This window comes from Python bivittatus, unplaced genomic scaffold, assembly GCF_059951505.1.
Source record: "Python bivittatus isolate LINGU-HERP-01145 unplaced genomic scaffold, Pbiv_v1 ctg000070_np1212, whole genome shotgun sequence".
In the NCBI taxonomy this organism is placed as follows: Eukaryota; Metazoa; Chordata; class Lepidosauria; order Squamata; family Pythonidae; genus Python; species Python bivittatus.
In genome coordinates this window covers 25112098-25131334 of record NW_028277034.1, presented here as the reverse complement: position 1 = coordinate 25131334, position 19237 = coordinate 25112098, and the positions used below count along the sequence as shown (strand labels likewise).

General features: G+C 37.0%; 1 protein-coding gene across 1 annotated transcript in view; it reads right to left on the bottom strand.

Annotated features, from left to right (window-relative positions):
* MAML3 (mastermind like transcriptional coactivator 3) overlaps positions 1–19237 on the bottom strand; it is a 301849-nt gene that overhangs the window by 110555 nt on the left and 172057 nt on the right. The window contains exon 2 of the mRNA XM_088132833.1: positions 13032–14555. Within this exon, the coding sequence (XP_087988959.1) occupies positions 13032–14555 (1524 nt within the window). The remainder of the gene's footprint in view (positions 1–13031; positions 14556–19237) is intronic.

Here is a 19237-nt window from a genome sequence, read left to right as displayed (position 1 = left end):
TGACAAAGATAAAATGGATGCTAAGCATGAGTGGATCTGGGGCATAATGGTTGATGGTAATTTTTTTTGCTGACCAGATATTGATCCTTCTGTTATTGGCTACAAGGCTTCATTTGTTACCTGAGTGTGCCAAAACAATTCAAAGACTCTGTAAATGGAAGTATTTCATTACTAAGACATGTCATGTTGCACTTAAATGTTCTCTGCTAAAGTTACCACATAGGTTGAAATCTAGGGGCTCTGATAACATTATTGGAGGAGAATCTTTGAAATCAGTGGGAGCTAACCCATCCACTTGCATGCTCTCCAAGTCTGTAATTACTACAATTCCTGGAACTGGTTGAGAATTCTGGGTGCTATAGTCTCTCAACCCATCTGAAGGGCGAGAAGCTGAGAAACACTGATGAATAACAGTAACACTGTTGAAGAAAGAAATCAAGAACTTATAAGGACATAAGTGGGCTTACCTACATATGCTAACTTTCCTCAGCCTGGCATCCTTTAGATGAGTTGAACCATTGATTAGGAATTAGGAAAGTTATAGCCCAGCTAGAGAGTATCAAATTAGGAATTGAGCTAGGATTTTCATGTTCATCCAGACAACAGATAAATTCTGTTATGGGAAGTCATTATGATCAGATGTTAAAACTGCCAATGGAACTGTAACTTTAAATAGTTTTGTTGTTTGTTTTGACTGTTAACCTTCTTACTATAAGAAGGGAATGTAAGTTGCTCCAAGTCCTTCTGGATTGGGGTGGAATGCAAGCCCTAGCCAGCCAGCCAGCAAGCAAACAAATGAATGCTGCAGAATCAAGGTGACCAAACAAAGTTCATTATTAACTGTAATGGTAGACAGGTCAGATTTGCATTGCATTGATCCTTAATATATAAATGCAAATTAAGAGGGATAAGAGAATTATGGCAATAGAAGTGCATCACTGTTAGTCATCATGGTAAACTCTTTGCCTTAAAACAAAACCTATTATTTCTGAACTACTTAGTTTGCCAATTTTTACAAATGGAATTATTTTCTGTCTATGATCACTTTTCTGCCACAGTGATTAAAATCAGGAATCTGGAGCACCTTTTCCAACTAACAAATTTTATTAAAAGGTATACACTTTCATGAGCTGCAGGTGCTCCCAGACTCCTAACTTTTGCTACTCTAGGCTCTCCTCCTACAATGTCTGTAATGAAATTCTGGGCCTATATATATCACAAAATGACAAGATATTAGGGTAACATGTTATTTATGAAAATCTTTCAAAAATATCCTTTTAGGTTAAGGTTTGTGCTGCAATGCTCATGAGAGGCATTCAGGCCACAGTAAAAATATAGCTACTTACTAGAGTAGCATTCCCCAATTTGGCATCCTGCAATACTCAATCATCATGTTAAATCAATCACATCTAGGTTGGGAAGGCTCTATTTAAAAAAAAACCCACACCTTATCAAAATGTCTAAGAAATCGTAAGACTACCTTTTGAATAACCCAACACAGGATTACACTGCACATTATCTCCAAATCTGTATATCAAAAATCCCACCAGTCAGAAAGTTGCATGAACTGAGCCTAAAACAGATCTCAACAAGCAAATAATAGAATTTAACAAACTTTCCTGGTACTAATGGTGGATAGCTTACTAGCTGATAACAAAACATATGCAATAAGATGTGTTTTCCAGGCCTTTGCTGAATTTTCTACAATGTAGGACTTTTTCAGTAGATGACCTGGACACAAGGATTCTCAAACACTGTGGGATTTGATGCATGTCCTCAGAGTTTCCTGCTAGACAGCATTGCTCACTAATGCACTGATAAGGTGCTCTGTTTGCTTAATATTCAAGGACAGCACATCTAGTGAACATTACACTAGGGCTAAGGGTGCTGTCAGCTGTTGGAAAAAACAAGGCCAAATGTTAATTTCAATTAAATGAAAGCATTGTCCTTTAGAGGAACTGCTTATCAAAAAGGTTACTGCATGATGCATGTACAATTCAGGCACTATTTAGTGCACCAAGGAACTACACTGTGAAAGGAATTCAGCCAAACTGTAAGATACATTAAATTATGTCAGAAAGTGCATATCCAGTTCCAAAATCTGGACAATTCACCTATAATTAAACAGCAACCTCCTTTATAATTATACATGATTGGGAGAAATGACAAAAATGAAAGGATAGCACAGAATTGAACATACATTAATGCAAGATACCAAGTTTTCACACTCTTCAAAAGGACATTTGACATACCAGATCCTGCAGAAAGACAAGATTAAATGGCTGCCTCCAACACTGACTGTGGGACTTCAAACGGCCACATGTTCTCTTTAACGGTTTACAGATAGCGAGTATGTTATCTTGGATATTGTTATATTGTATGTAGCACACATATTTCTATAGTAACTTTTATTTTTTTACTATGGTACATTATGCACCTAAACCATTTTTAATTACGGTTATTTGCCAAACATAAATTTATCTGTGCAATATTGTGTATCATTAACCCAGTGCTTAACCTTCCTCTCTACAACTGCATACTGCTTTTACCCCACATATATTCTCCGCCAGTTAAATCCTTACAAGTAAGGATATGGAATGCCACAGGACCACGGGGAAGGGCGAAAGAATTATTATAGGAGGAGTAGGTGGCTTAAACACCCTCTCATTAGGAACTGTAATCAAGCAAAACCCTCACTTGTCCTCAGCAGAAACCCATGGCAACTTAACACTCTGCTTTCTCCAGCAGAAGGCAGTGCTGAGCTCTTTCAGGTTTGTTTTGTTTTCCTGTGCTCTTTCAGTCCCAGTTTGCAAACTAACCCAGCTGGGGGTTCCTCTCAGTGACACAGACAAGTCTGCGTACAGCAATTCTACAGTGCGCAGAACTAATACTGCCTCATTCCTCCCCTGTTGTGTTTTATGCATGTAGAGAAAGCAATACTTTTTCAGCAGAGCTTTGGGGGTCTTGTTACTGTTATATCTACTTTACATCTGCTGGTCTTGAGATGCCACTAGGCTGTGGCCAATTTTAATTGTGTTATTTTTATCGTTATTGTTCAAATATTATGTTACTAACAGAAAGATAATATAAGCTGAACTAAGCACCTAACACCCTTTGTATGTATGGTAACAGCAATAATTTTTCATATGCTTTCATCACACAGCCAGGGTCTGTCAGGAACAATCATTATGCCCTTCTATTTACTATGTGGCTGAAAAAAAGCATTTCAACTTGCAGATCACTCATAGATCATATTCTTTACCTCTTTGACAGTCCTATCCCAAATTTTCCAACAAATGCTAGAAGCGGAGAAAACTAGCTGAGTGAAACTGTTGGTTTATCTAATCAAACATTACTGACAATGCTTGGCAGCATACTTCTTCTCACCATTTTTTTTCTCCAAGAGTTTGGACCTGGTACCTTTTGCATGGAAAGAATATGCTCCATCAGTCTCTTCCATGTTTTCTGTAACAGTTCTAGGAGATTCCCTTGCTTTTGTTATTTTATTGCAGTTGTCAAAAAAGTGCCATACTCACCTTTAGCCTTTAAAAAAAAAAACAGTTATAACCTTTAGAAGTTTCCTCTTTACTCTACAATCGACTATAGAATTTGTCAAAGACATCTAGTAGTGCTTTGTCTCCAGTGGGCAAGTCAGAGTTCCACTTGGCATGCAAACAACAAATGAATTCATAGATTCCTATAAATATTCCATCAAAAGGAAATTCCTTCAACAGGGTGTAGGGAGGAACTCAATCTATAAACTACAGTGTATGCCTATTCATTCTTATCTTGCTTCTCTGAGAGCCATGTTTCAGCAAAGAACAGCAGAAAAATTACACCCATGCTATACATAATGCTGTCAAAACAGAACAAAACCATTTTCTCCCATTGATATACCTTGTTACAATTATGGGTTTTTTGCAGCTATATTCTTAGAATTGCTTTCAATTTGGTATCTTGCTTGCCCGTTCATTTTTGCCTCAAATTTTGCCAGTTTGGGTGGTTGTCTCCTAATGTGTCATTGCTTCACATCCACCTATATTATCTACCCTATCCACGTATTTCTCAATTTTTCTTTTGGGATTTTTGGATTGTCTTTATCATGTTATCTCTATTCAGCTAAAGATTTTGGGATTCATTTCTATATAAACATGTGACCTGATTCTTATTCATTGCTCAAACCCCTCCCCTTTTTTTGCCTCCTAGCCTGTTGTGCTGAACTAAAGTAGGGTCTTACTAAAAGGGCGACCATAAACTACCTTTTTTTTAAATGAAAAGCTTAAGACTCTTCTATTCAGTCTTTGCAAATTCAGCAAGGCCTCTCCCTGAATACCTCTTACAACTACTGTATCTTAAAGAAAAAAAAAAGTACTCTTCCAAGCCATGAGACATTTTAGCTCAGCAGACTTCCAGAGAAGAAATGGTGAACTGAAGATAGCTTTGCTGAGAACAGAGCTGACAACTGTGGTGGAATGAAGAGCTGGAGTGGGGACTGGCTCTTCGGGATTCCTCTCCAGACAAAGAAAGGACTTGAGATTGCCCACAAGTGCTCCAGACAGTTGCTCCTCATGAGGAGACTGCAAGACAGTGGTCTCCGGTGGGTTTAGGAGGCAAGGGAATGCCAACTTGCCCAAACCACAGTCAGCATCTTTATGGACACAGGGTTTGCATACTTCCTTTTCTAGTCACTTTTGGAAATTGCCTATTAACTGCTTTTCAGCTATTAAGAACCTTTGGAATGACAAATTTGACAGTACTGGGTGAGTCTCCTTCAATCCTTTGCAAAAGGAATTTTAAATATAGGTTTAGGACTTTAAAAAACCCTTGTTTTGGAATGAACAGCAAAAGGGTGATTAGAACATTGATTTTGGAAATTTACAAATGGACTAAGGGTCCAGATGGATTTGAAATAAGATTTTGAAATTAATTATAAGAATCCTTCCCATGGGAAAATGCTGTTGTTTTGAATTCTTAAAAAAAGTGATAGGGTGGGACTTTGAAGGTTCAACACTAGAGGGAACCAGAAGGAACTAAAGATAACAATTAAAGGAGAAGAACACTTAAACTTGACTTACTAATACAGAATGGAGCAAAATACTTTAACATTGAACATATTGAGGGACATTTGTGAACAATGGACCCAGAAATTAATTTTAAAGTGTTTTTCATTATAGACAGACTGTGTTTGAGTGATATTATGGAACAGGTTTTACCAGACAAGACTGAGACTGATCTGAAAATGGATTTAAAAATGACAGGTTACAAGAATGATATGGAAAAAGATGCCATACTGGATATACAAATGAAACCAGCTGAGGTCTTAATAATTAAAAGGAGTATACGAATAACAAACCAAAAGAGCAACCTGGACAACTTTCCTATATTGGATTTACAAAAGAGACTTGTTAAAGTTTTGAAGAATTTTGTGAGAAGGGACAAATAAAAAATGAAAAGAAATCAAGCTCTAGGACATTATTTGAAGTGATTAAAGATCAAGATTGTTAAAAGTAAAAGGAAGGAATATAAAGTTGGTTTATTTGATCAAGGTTAAAATAGATATGTTGTTATCTCTGGTAACCTGTAGTGGAGTTTTACTGACAAGGACTGAATGACAAAGTTTTAAGGATTTATTTATAGATAAGAGATGAGATGTGGGAAGAAGAGATATTTGTTGTATTTTAAGAGAAAGCAATACGTTACTAAAATTGTTTATACTTGTGATGAAGGGGGAAGTCATTTTTTTATATATTTCTATTTTTCCTTTTTTTATTTTTCTTAGTTCATATTAGTTTTTATCTTTTTAATATTAATGTTTAATAAAATTACAATAAAAAATAAAAAGTTTAACTCAGCAGCCCTATCTTTCATCTGAACAAGGCAGCTGCTTTAAGCAGTAGAGATGAACAACAGATGGGACTCCTTTTGTGCTCAGAGGGCCTAGGTCAATTCAAATGTTATGTGGTTCTGAAAATGTACCATGTAGTGAAAATGTAATGTTACTACAGAATGAGCATACGTTGTTATATGTTTGAATGCATATCTTACAAGAAATTATCAGCAGACATTAAATCTATTGCCTGCATTCTGAAGAAAAATTCATATACCATTTCCCCCCACTTGTCTTTTTAACCTGGCCGTTTAACTCAGCCTACTATGTATCAGAATCATCTATTGAATCATAGAAGGCGAACATCATCATCATTTGAAAACTGCTTTAAGGATCTAGATAAGATCCCTGTGATTGTGTAACAATAATTCTTTTTTGGCAAGTCTTTGGTCAACCAAAGACTTAAAAATATTGAAAACAAATTGAAATAATGACAAATCAGACACACATCCAGGCTTTCATGAATAGACATAAAAATCATAGCTATTTTTGTTCTTATTTATACACTACTGTATTTTACTAGGCCTTATTTTAATCTTATTCCTGAACTCCATCTCAGCTCCAAATATAATATTTAATCAGCTGGATTTTGCCCCAGCTATTTAACTGCAGCACACATTGCAATCTTGATCTGGTATGATTTCTGAATACTGCCTACAATTGATTCATAACCAAAATCACCACTCTAATCTTATGAGGCTCCAGTGTCATGGTGGAGTTCAGTTCACAACTGTTTGAAACTGAAATACTGCATACCACAGTTATCCAATGGAATGAACTGACAGCAGGTCGAAATACTTTCTTACTATGTATAATTAACTTACAGGTTTCACTATAGGTTGTGATGATGGATCAGCAGATTTAAGTGGCTTAAAAAAAACAAGTTCAAATAAATTAATGGAAGATAATTATCAATAGCTATTAACCACCATAATTAAAATGAAACTTCCATTGTTAGAGGAGTATGCTTCTGATTAGGAGATATGTGGACAAAGAATAGGAAAAAGATACTCCTTCATACCTTGACTATAGGTCAGCCAACAAATAAATTTTTAATCCAATCTTCTTTGGTTTAGTTATGTGCATCTAAATCCCTGAAGCAAGCTTGAGTATTTATTTCTCCAGAGTCATGATAAATTAACTGAAGTTTAATTCTACAGAAGTGAGCACGGGGACAGAAAAACCTATGTTTTCATAAAAATAGCAAAAGAAGAAGAAATTGTGTCTTAGATCTGGGATGAGTTCCTTTCAGGTGGAAATAAAAGCATTTACTCACATTTTAGAAACTATGCATATATGTAAATCCCTGCTTCTTATCCAAATATGCAGAACAAATACTGTAAATGAGTTATACATATTTGTGATGTAAAATAAAAATGCTACAAAAGAGCTTCTCATTGGATTCTTGTTATTTCTCCTACTACTCTCCCAGGTACTTCTAATTTCAAATAAGGCAACTGCAGGTTCTGTAGTCTTTAGAGTAGCAGCATTCTCATAACCACATGAGGTTAGTGTCATCTTTAACACCTGGAAATCACACATGCCATTGTATTGATTCAGGGTCTTTACTGTTATAGAGAAGAACACCTGTATGTTACATCCAGAAAATGTTAGAATACTAATTCATGTTCACTGTTAAAATATTGGGGGATAAAATGTGGCCCAGGTGCTTTCAGACAGAGGATTCCTAGCTCTCACAATCAAAAGGGAACATGCAAGTAGCTATTCCACCTTTACTTTTCATAGATTTGGTAGAAAAGGATAGGAAGGATACAAATTATATCTGGACTTCTGTATTCATAAATTTCCATGATAAAATAGGAAAATTCTGCAATGAAACCCTTAACCTGTTTTGTGTGAACACATCTGCAGTGAGATATCAGAGAAGATAAACTGCACCACAAGCAAAAGAAGGTTTGATAGCTGTATTCATAGGGCTCTGCAGCTTAGAAGTTGTATCCTCTGAAGGAGGCACATATCTGGAATCAAAAAGATTAATTACATCAATGGTATATAGTTATGGTAGCTCTAACGTACAGTGTGATTACAGCACTATTCTACTATGTGTAACTGTAATGGGGAGGAGAAATAGATGGCATGTTCCATTTTCCTCTGTGTTTTCCTGTATAAAGCAGCTTCTCTTCTGTATTTTTGTACAAAGCATAGCTTGGTAGAGACTTAGATTTCTAAATCAAGCCTCTGAACTTCCTCTCCTCCTCCCTCCCCCCGTCCCGCTCTTTCTCAGTTACTTGTTTTCTTCAGATGCAGCCTAGCTCAAGGGTGTTATATCTTTCTTGTAGAAGTACTTTGCTAATTCCAAGGACAGCCACCTGTGGCAGGGAGGATACTGCTGCTACCATCTTATATAAACTGTTGCTGGATGATAAGCAAGAATGATAATAAGCATGCTTAATTAGAAGTATTGCAACAGAATGCTATAAACATTTTGAAACCCCTCCTAGGGATGAACTTCAGTGTAGTTCCCTGGTGCCTGAGAAATGTGCCAAACCCTCATCTGTATAATCTAAAGCAGTGTTTCTCAGCCTCAGTAATTTTAAGATGTGTGGACTTCAACTCCCACATGCTGGCTCAGGAATTCTGGGAATTGAAGTCTACACATCTTAAAGTTGCTGAGGTTGAGAAACACTGAATTGCTGTTGCCTCTTATGAGGCAGGGTTCCCAACAGCTGGAAGAATGTGATTGTCTATTTAACATTTACATTTTTCTATTGAATGCTGCAATTTTGTTGTTGCTGTTGCCTGGTCTGTGGATATTTCCTGTCTGTATTATACTTCATTATAAAGTTGTTATTCTTTTGCTTTGCAATAAATCCTTTAAGCTTCTGCTTCATTTGTGTGTTCATCACCTTCAAATCCACAGACCTACCACCCACACTTTGCTCTGGCAAGACACAATAGTAATGGACAGTACATAACTCAAAGAATATTCAATAGCAGCACCATTATTTGGACATTCATGGGTCAATATATTTAGGTCTTTAGAGTGCTGAAGATATTCTGTACACCAAGCAGCATTTTTGAGTGTGCTTGCTTTCAAAGCATTGGTTAAGCAATTGTAAGGAACTTGATTCCTTGCTTCCCAGTATTTATTCTGAAAAAAAAATACAGCTATGAGATTTGTCTAGATATCATTAGAATAGAACTGGGAGTAACCCTCAAAGCATCAGAGTATGCATTATATGGGTTATATTTCTTACAGAATTGGTAGCAGATATTTGGCAAAGCGAAGAGTACTTACTTTAGCCGTTTAAGCTAAGAAATGAGTCATGACCACCACACTCCAGAGAAATTGTATTCAGTAGGAGATTATACAAATTCCACTGATTATTGGGCATGGAGGAATTCTGCAGATTTGCTAGTTTTTCTCCCTAGACCACCAATTTAACACTCTGCCAGTTGTCTAATTACTCCTATTCATGTTGAGCTATATGGATTTCTCTCCAGCCACACACACCTTTCTTTTTTTAGTATAATTAAGGAAGCTCATCAAACATGAAGCTGGAAAACAAACTGGAGCATCAACTGCACCCTGGCATATAACATGAAGGTTATGTGCTACTAATCTCTCTGCAGGATGTTCATGTAGCCAACATACTTACAAAGAGATTCAAGTGCCACATTGCAACAGTTAGATTAGAAATAAACAGGGAAAGCTGTTTATACAATTTTGTATGGAAGCCCTGAATATCTATTAATAGTCTTATACAAGAGTTCCTAACCCATCTTCAGAATTTCCCTTGTTTATTTCTACATACAGAAACTGTTCGTTTATTTTGTTCTCTCTGTACTGATATTTTTTCCAGAATCTCATGACTTTGTCCCTTCAAACAAATCCATACAGGATTCTTTCTGCTGCTGTCTTTTCATACTCACATTTTAGCCTTATAAAGAAAAAATCAGAAGCAGAAATATAAACTTAAGAATAATCATGTTGTGTGTGGACTTTCACACTTTCCTTTTATGGATGGTGAAATATTTTTCTCAGAGTGCCATGTGGAATGCTACAGAATCAACAGAGCCTTATTTATGGGAACAGATACAAACTGACACATGAAGTACTGTACATATAGCGACCTTCCTCCACAAATAAGGTTCCTTGTCCTTCCTCCAATACACCTGCACAACTCTCACACTATTGAAGCTATATTGGGGTAGTGCTAAGACTCTAATACATTGATTTTACTGCAGCTTCCCCCAACCCAGTAGTATTCATTTATGTTGGAACTCAGAATCCCCCAGAATCCTTGATCAGTAGACTCAATAAAAGGAAACTCTGGAAGTGTAGTTGCTGCTCACCTACAAAGCAACTGTTTCAGGCAGGTTTTTCTATTGGGATAACCTTTCATCTGGCAGCCCTTAAACATCTCCAGAAAAAAAATGTATTATGGGAACACAGATTAAAGAGGAACAAAAAACACCTAATAAAGATACTAAGCATGCAATGATATTGTCCTATGTCAGAAACAATTCCAAAAGAAGCCCATCCTTTATCATCATCGAGAGAGAGAGAGAGAGGGAGAGAGAGAGAGAGGGATAGAAAATAAAACCAAAGAAAGAAACTCTGGCCATCCTTGATTCCCTTTATTTCCTGAGGCAGGGAAAAAGCCAGAAGCGGGAGGGCAGAATCTGTGATTTTATGTTATCAGAAGATCTTTTCCCATCATTGTGAAGAACAATTATTCCTGACTGCTCGGGAGGTCAATCAACAAACATTTTTCAGGAAAGCAGCAAGAGAAAGAAGGGGAAATACATTCCAGATGGAAGGCTACTGTTTTACCTTTCCCACCTAAGTCATTTTTTTTTAAAATCTCTATGCCTCTAAATTGGCCTACTGGGACTGTAAAGATCTTTCTATATACAGTAGAAAGATTAGATTTCTATTCCTGCTTAGGTCATTTGAAGGTTAACTAAAAGAAATACAGGGTTTTATTAGGTACAGGTATGGCATTTTTTCTGAAACTGGGACCAATTATTTGCATCCTGATACCATGGGGTGGTGGTATTTACACATATATGCATACACACAAACAACACTTGACAGTGCAAAGGGAAAGCTTTTGTATGGTATGGTCTATTGTTGGCTGTAGAATGGTAACTGGAATGAGACTGTCAACAACAATGTTTCTGAGTTTCCTGTTCTTCAAGTATGTTAGGAAAGAAGATGACAAGGTTTGCAATGGTGCCCTGATAGTACTATACTTGCTGTGAATTCTAACAGCAATAAAGTCCCAATAAATCTGAAAGGCAAAAGGTTGGAGAAGGCTGGTTTGGAAGATGAGTGGGAGAAAATAACTGTTGGAGAATTAGCAGGAGACTAAAACAGGAGATAGCTATGCTGCTTTATAGTGCATTCACTCTACATGAACAGAGAGCATTGTTAAACTCAGGAAGAAGGGATCAGGTATGTTAAATCAGGGACATAAAGCTTACCCTTTTTTGATATAATAAAAAGAAAAATCTGGATAATGAGATCACCACATTATTTCAGTCCACATTTAAATAAGTATTTCATGTACTGAACTCTTATACAAATAAGCAAATACTATTATTCTTTGTAACAGTGATCTCTGATGAGGTGGACTACAACAATCTAGTGCCATCCAGAAAACTGGGACAATTGCTCCATAAATTCACAGCTAGGATCTGGAGAGTACCAGGTTGCAGAAGGCTGGATTGAACCTATTAAATTACAATGAAACTGAAAAATAATATGGAGTTAGTTCCTGTTCTGGTAGCTCCACATGTCTTCTATAAACTAAACCACATGTTTTTTATCTTCTGAACTTATGAAAAAAGAATGGTTCTGTTCAAATGACAAGAGTTTCCATTTGCTTGCAAAGAATAAACACTATTGCCACAATTGCATAGATAGTAGTTATGTGATACAAAATACTAACTTGCTCAAGAGAACTTGTTGCTCTGGACATTAATTGGTTTAGTAAAAGCTCTTTGTACTAAAACTTGTGGCATGTCTTAAGTAACTTAAGATTGCATATTTCTCTCAAAAGATAAGTAACAAAGTCAAACACACCTCATTTCCATATATGAACTGATCAATTGGAAGGCCAATCATTACAGACAATTTCACTTTCTGAATTCTAGCCATATCAGCTCCTACTTGAAAAACCAGAGTTTTATTCCATTGGATTGGACTGAATATCTAAAGTGTTTTTAAAGTACCTACTTTCAAAGTACTTTTAAAGATGCCAGAATCAAACTGAGCAAGTCAGAGTCTTGTATAAAAAACAGCCTAAAAATCATATCAAATACATTTATGCCACCATATTTCAATGCACAATTTGCTATATTCTATAGCAAAATTGCACAATAATCTCATAGTTGCTGTTGTTAACCATTTTAATGTAATAATAATAATAATAATTATTATTATTATTATTATTTTAAAAAAAACACAGATCAACCCCAATCCACTTCTCCCTCTCTATCTCTCTCTTAATTAAAGATCTTCTGGATGACCTGGAGTTACTTGGTAGAAGTCTGTTCAAGCCCAGAGATCTCACAATCAGTAAGGCACTGGCAATATATGGTTTTCCCAAATGATAAAAGCTATATATTCTGAACAATAAACACAGCAAATATCATATCAGAATACACATTATCAAAACAGAGTACACTGCATCAAATTTTCTTGTACTGTTATTATGGCAAAATAATTTGTGGCCATCATTTGCATCGGTCTGCAAAAACTGAAGTTCATATATGCATATAATACATTAGCCTCATAGCTAATTCTTTATCATGAATTAGGTAGCTATTTCATTTATTATATAAATTTAACCTCATATTAATTTTATATGGTAGTTCACAATGTGCCCCAGTCAAACTGTATAAGAAATCTTGGTAATTTTTGAGGATGAACTAGACATCTGGAGATGAGCATTCAAAACTATTGCCACTATAGATTCGCTATGTACTGATACAAATAAGACTAACTCAGAAGAAAACTGAGTTTGAAGCTACTAGAAAATTATATGTACCCAGAAACAAATGCTCCTTTTAAAAAAGGTGGGGCAAATACAAAGAGAAGGCTGTACACAGCAGTGCACTAGTTTCTGTAATTCACATGAGCCATTCACAGATAACATTCTCTGTCCACACTTACCTGACCAAGAGATGGAAGTGTTCCATAAGCTACTGGCTGATTCATCATTCCTTTCTGCTTCAAAATCAGCATGCGCTTCTGCTCCTCACTCAAATGCGTCATTTGAGCCTGAATTTGTGGCTGTTGGGGAAGCTGCTGCTGTTGCTGCATATATGGCATCATGGGACTCTTGTTGGAATTGGACATTGGAGGAGTCATTCTTTGACTCAAGTCAGCATTGAAATGAGACAGAGGTTTAGTGTTGCCATAAGAAAGCATATTGGTTTGTTTGCTCAAAGAGTTTGTACCCAGATTATTTGGCTGCTGACTAATCATATTGATATGGTTTTGAGGGAGGTAGTTATTCATTGTAGCTTTTTGTGGGTTGCTTGCCGTGGGAGGCACTGCAGGATTTTGGTTGTTAAAGGCTTGGGGGTACATCATTGGGCTATTTGGTTTATCTGTACTGAAAGGTCCTCCATAAGGACTAGATGGAGGCCCCACTGGAGACCAGCTAGATGCTTGGCTTGGGTGCTGCTGCTGCTGCTGCTGCTGCTGCTGTTTCTGCTGCATGAGCTTGGCCCGCTGCTGCTGTTGTGCTGCCATCTGTTTCAGCTGCTCAGCTGGAGACAAGTCAGTGCTAGGCACAGTCACCTGGCTAGGCCCTGGGCCCGCTGTTGTCACTGTTGCTGGATTCACGTGGAAACTATTGCCTGGTCGTGACTGAGTCTGGCTTGGGGGATGTGCTTGGTTGGGAGTCTGAGGGGACTGAACCACACAGTTTGCTGGTGAACTGTCCAGGCCTGGAGCAGGAGGAGCATTAGAGACTGAAGGCAGGCTGGAAGCTGTAGGGATGTTTGAAAATGGAGGGCCTGATGACGAAGGTCTTACCTGGGGAGAGCCTGTTGGTATGTGAGCAAACGGAGAGTGACACGGATCACTTTTAACACTGGCAGTCTCCTGAATCTCAGTGGCTGGTCTTGGAAATTCAGGTTCCTTTTTCTCTTCAAAGTCCTCATTGAACAAATCTTGTATATCATCTTCTGGAACAGTGTTAGCCAGCTCATCTATTAACTCCTGCCACTCCTGATCATTCAGGTTAATGTCTGAGAAGAGTTTATTCTGATTGGAAAGGGATGTGTCAGAATTGTCAGGGCAGTTGGGATCATCCAAGGGCTCTTGTTTCAGTTCCTTGCTACTGCTGTTGTGGTGCAGGATGTTAAAAGTATCTTCAAGCTCAGTGCATCCATTGATTGGGAGTTTTAGGTCAGAAAGTCCACCATTTTTACCTAAGTCTTCCAGGGTACCAGCATGGGTTCCACTGTTTTGCAGGGGCAAAGATGGCTTTATGTCAAGCTGGTGAAGAGGAGAAAGAGAAGGCAAAGGCAAACTGTTGGGCAAACTATTGACTCTCTCAATTCCAGGTACATCTTTCCGTATCCGCTTGTTAGTTGGAGAGAAGTTACTGTCACAGACACCATTCTGCTGTTCTCCATTGAGGGGTGAGCGTGCTCCTTCTAATTTTCTCTTCACTGTCTCTTGAAGCTTGAAGAGAAAAAAAAACAAAAGTAATTAATTAAAGGCTTGTCCATTTTTGCCTTTTATAAACCAACATAACTAAATGCAGGAAGTTTTACTAATTTATTCTGATTCATGAATATTATCTTGTTTTAAAACATTCTGGGTTGGATTCAAAATTGTTTCTCCATGAATAGAAGGTTTCCTTCTGTTTGCATATGGAATGAGGATCCAATAAAAGAATGCCCTGGAATAAGGAAACTGTGTAGCAATTTTTGCCAGTTCCTCTTCTTCCTATACCTTTCACCTGTACTACCTCTCATATTATTTTGAGAATTCTATAATTATCTACAGCTGGCTTTAACAGGCACAAGAGACTGTATAAGGAAATAAAAATAATAAAACTTGTTACCCTGCCTCCTTCATTCATAATGGACAGAACTCTACCGAGGACGTGTGGGATCTAACCAATCTGTATCTCTCGTCATTCTGGAAGGAGAGTGCATTCTCTCCTGATTCTAGTTTTGATGGTAGAATAATTTAGCCATTGCTCACTGTGTAGTGTGCACAGATATGTTTTTGTTTTGCTTTTTGTCTCACTTTTGTTTCTGGCCAAACAGCCTTTCCAGGTTTTTATATTGCTTTTATACTTATACATTTAAAAGCAATTATATGTAGAATCATTAGAGATGTTACTGGGGCAATAAAATGTACCTATAGGTAGACATTGCTCTTTCATTGTTTCTTAGGACCTTATAATTAGTATTATGAGTCTTGATCAGCAGCATGTTTCAACAGTACCACTCAGTAGTAGTAATGTAGAAAAACCTTCAGCTATAGTTAGAGGTTATTTCTAAGATGCCAACACCAAAGCGTCCTTGGTATTTTCTCCTGTATATATACTGAATACTGCAGTTCTCTCTCATCTAGGAGAAAGGGAGGAGTAAGGATTCCACAGATACTGCAGTGAAGAGAAAATACAAGAATTTAATAAAAGCAACTGTAAGGTAACCCCATAGAAGCCCAAGATGATAAAACCTAGATGTGATGGAATGGAATTATGAAGGCCAGGCTCAGGGAGATAAGCATTTTCTTAGCTCGCCGCAAGAGCATGGGAACTACAAGAGGATGAGACTGGCACCTCCCTGAGGAATTCACACTGTTGTGGCTGGCTGACTTAGGAGCTAGGGTTTCAGTCTGGGAAGATTCTTGCTAGAGGTTACAGCTAATAAACATAGCTGAACTGATTTTGCATTGTCTCTTGGAGTTCCTTGGGCTAGGCCTGACACTAAATCACTAATGATGCTCCTGTAATATTCAGTTTCTGATAATGGATTATTTGAGACTGCTACCTCTCTCTAATGTATTATTTAAAGTATTCAGAATCTAGATGTTTAGCAGAAAAAATTCAACCAAAATTAAGCACTTTTTAATCCTACTGATTTCAATCTCTGGACTAGTTAGGTTGAAGAGCCAATAACTGAAAACATCTGGAAGGCAAAATTTCACCTACTTAGGCTGTACACTTACCTGAGAATAAGCCTGATTACGTTTAACAAGATTTACTCCTGGACAGTCAAATATAAGCTTGTCCCACAAAAGTGCTTAATTTTGTCTGGCAGTGCTGACAGTTGTTGCTTATATAGCATCTATTCCTCTATGGCACCAAATTATTAAATAAATAATAATAATTTGGCTACTGATGTAGAATCTAGTAAAAGAGATTCTTTGTATAAACCTCATAAATTGGATAAACAATATCAATTCATTGTAAACCACATCAATTAGTTTTTTTGTTCTACAGTATTTTGTTTTCTACAAAAAGTGTCATTAGTTAGTCCTACATTTTTTTTCAAATCTTACACTATGTCTTGGCTTTAAACCCTTTATACGTATTTAATTATTTTCAACTAATAGCTAAGTAAGAATGACATGTCAGGTTTTTAAAATAAATGCTTACTGAAAGAAACAATAGAAGGGAGGGGAGGAAATAGAGAGGTCATCTTTTCAGTGAACTTCATTTAGGTACGCTTCATATTAAAACAATAGAAAACAAAATATGATATATAGTATTTTTTCAGCTGTTTCACGGCCATGGGCTTTCAGTCTGAACCATTTAATGTTAGTATGTATGTAGGATAGCTAAGCCTCCAAGGGTGCTAACCATTAATCAATAATAAAAATACAACATTTAAAAATATACAGCAAGAATAAACAGAAGTAAATGAAGTTTTAAAAGAATCCATATAAATTGTAAGATTAAACAATCGGACAGCATGCTGGAAGGCCTTGACAACTAAATACCTTTATCTAGATACCAACAAACACCAGATTTGATGCACAGTAAGTGTCTTTGGGGAAGCCATAGAAAGTTCCACAAATGAAAATACCCTCTTTCTAACCATATTGACCTATTTAATTAAAACACACACACACACACACAGGAGGTTCAGAAGAAAGCCTCTGAAGAAAGACTTTGCAATATTTGGGTAGATTCCATGTGTGGGAATGCTATCTGCACCAATTTAAATGACATCCTTTCATTACCTGGTTCTAGTTTCCTTGCTCTGCATTAATACCACAGTCAGAACATAATCAGAACTGCCAACCTTCATATACTTGATGGCAAAGCAAACATAGGCCCCATTTCAAGGGGCACCCAAAAAGCGCACCATAAGGATTTCAACTGGTTCTGTTAATTCTCATTTTCATTTTGTGCGTTATTTTAAACAAAGTCTTCCTTTGCCTTCCTAAGAATCAATTAGGAAGTTTATATTGTGAGGTGCTGTGGTTTGAACTCATGCTCTTCTTGCATTGTTTAGTATCAGTCTCTAACTTTCAGAAGATGAGACAAAACTTAGGCATTGTTTAAGCCTACCAACTACCCTCAAAGGAAAGATCTGATATGAAGAATATTATTCCAATGCTGAAAGGAGATGTATAACACCCTGTCTCCTTAGTATAATTTCTGGACTTTCCATAAATTTATTGGAATACAGGTAGCCCCTGGGTTAAGAATGCCCAGTTTACAGGCAATCCATAGTTAAGAACAGAGCCAACTATAGCAAAATTTGAGTTAAATACACAATGGTTCGGGTTAATTAGTACTGTACAATACCACTTATACTGTATTATACAATAATACTGTTCCAGCTTACATACAAATTAAGGACAGACTTGGGAACGGAACTCGTTCATAAACTGGGGACTATCTGTAATATAAAACTTTAGATGCACCATTTCCCCTCACAAATTTATTAGTATTCTTTGGCAATGAGATTTATTGCATTGTTATAACCAGCTATAAACTATTTTAACATATTAACCAGAATAGAGTGGTAGGCTGGAATGGAGCCACTATTTCAATGAGTTCATACTTCAAACACTACAAAAATGATAATACCTAGTGGCAGCATATATGGCTGAGAGGTTCACCCCAGCCATCTCCATAATGTATCCATTTACTATGTAGGTAGGGAGCTTCCAGAAGGAAGTCTTATATAATTCTCCCATTTGCTTTATAAAGAGGCACTGTTGAAAATTTCCCATGGCACTTTAATTTCAGGAGTTCCTTATACCAGGGCTTTTAAGAATACATTATTATAATACCACAATGATCTATTCTGCCACAAGTTGCTAGGCAAAACCAATAAACAAATTAAACAAATAGTCCTCTGTACAGCAGTTGTTATCTGAGAAGCACTTTTCCTACTTCAGCGACTTCTTATGGCCAGCACAAACAGATGCAAGAAAATCTAGTGATACCTGCCAACAGGTCCTTTTCATTACATACGTATTTTATATCAGTTACAATATACACACCATAATGGAACATTTCCCAAGATAATGCACCAAACAATCAAGGCAACTACTTACTACATTGGATAAACTGCACAGCCAATCTCTTACTAGTGAAGATGTGCAGACCACCTCAGTCAAATTAATCTGGATGTGAAAAACACCTAGAATGAGGTCAGTCATACTGTTATTTCTCCCCCAATGCAACATGTCCTTCAGAGAGGGTTTATATTCATTGCTTCTTCCCCTATCAAATGCATGATAGACAGAAAGGTCTTCCATGGGACCTTCAATTCAAGAGTGCAGGTTTTATGTAGTAAGTTCATTGAAACATGCAGTTCTCATCCCTTTCATTTATGTAGATCACCATACTATCACCTGAACATTTAGTAAGTCAGTCAATAATGTAGTGCCTCTGAGCAATGTGGTACATGCAATTCCCCAGGTAGTGCCCAAGAGACCACACAATTAACTTTTTATTTAAAAATATAATAATCTAATAACATTGACAAATCTCAGAACACTTCTGTGTCTCCATTTGAAACCATGTGAGACCTGATTAGTACTTGGATGGCATATCTCAAAGAAATGCTAGTGCTATAGGCTTGACTGGGAGGTTGAAAAAACATCCCAGAAGAAAACAGTGGAACACCACTTTTGTATTTCAGTAAGAAAACTATGTGAATACCTCCATGAAATCACCGGGAGTCAAGGTCAACTTGAAGGAGATTTTATTTACTAAAAGGCTCAGTGGTAAGATAAGTCATAGAACCCTGGGGTTGGAAGGGTCTTCTACTCCAACTCCCTGCCCAGTGCAGGAATCCTCATATCATACTGGACAAATGGCTGTCAACACGCTTTAAGCTTGTTTTGAGCAACAAAACGGCTACAAGTCAGCCCTTTGTTCGCTG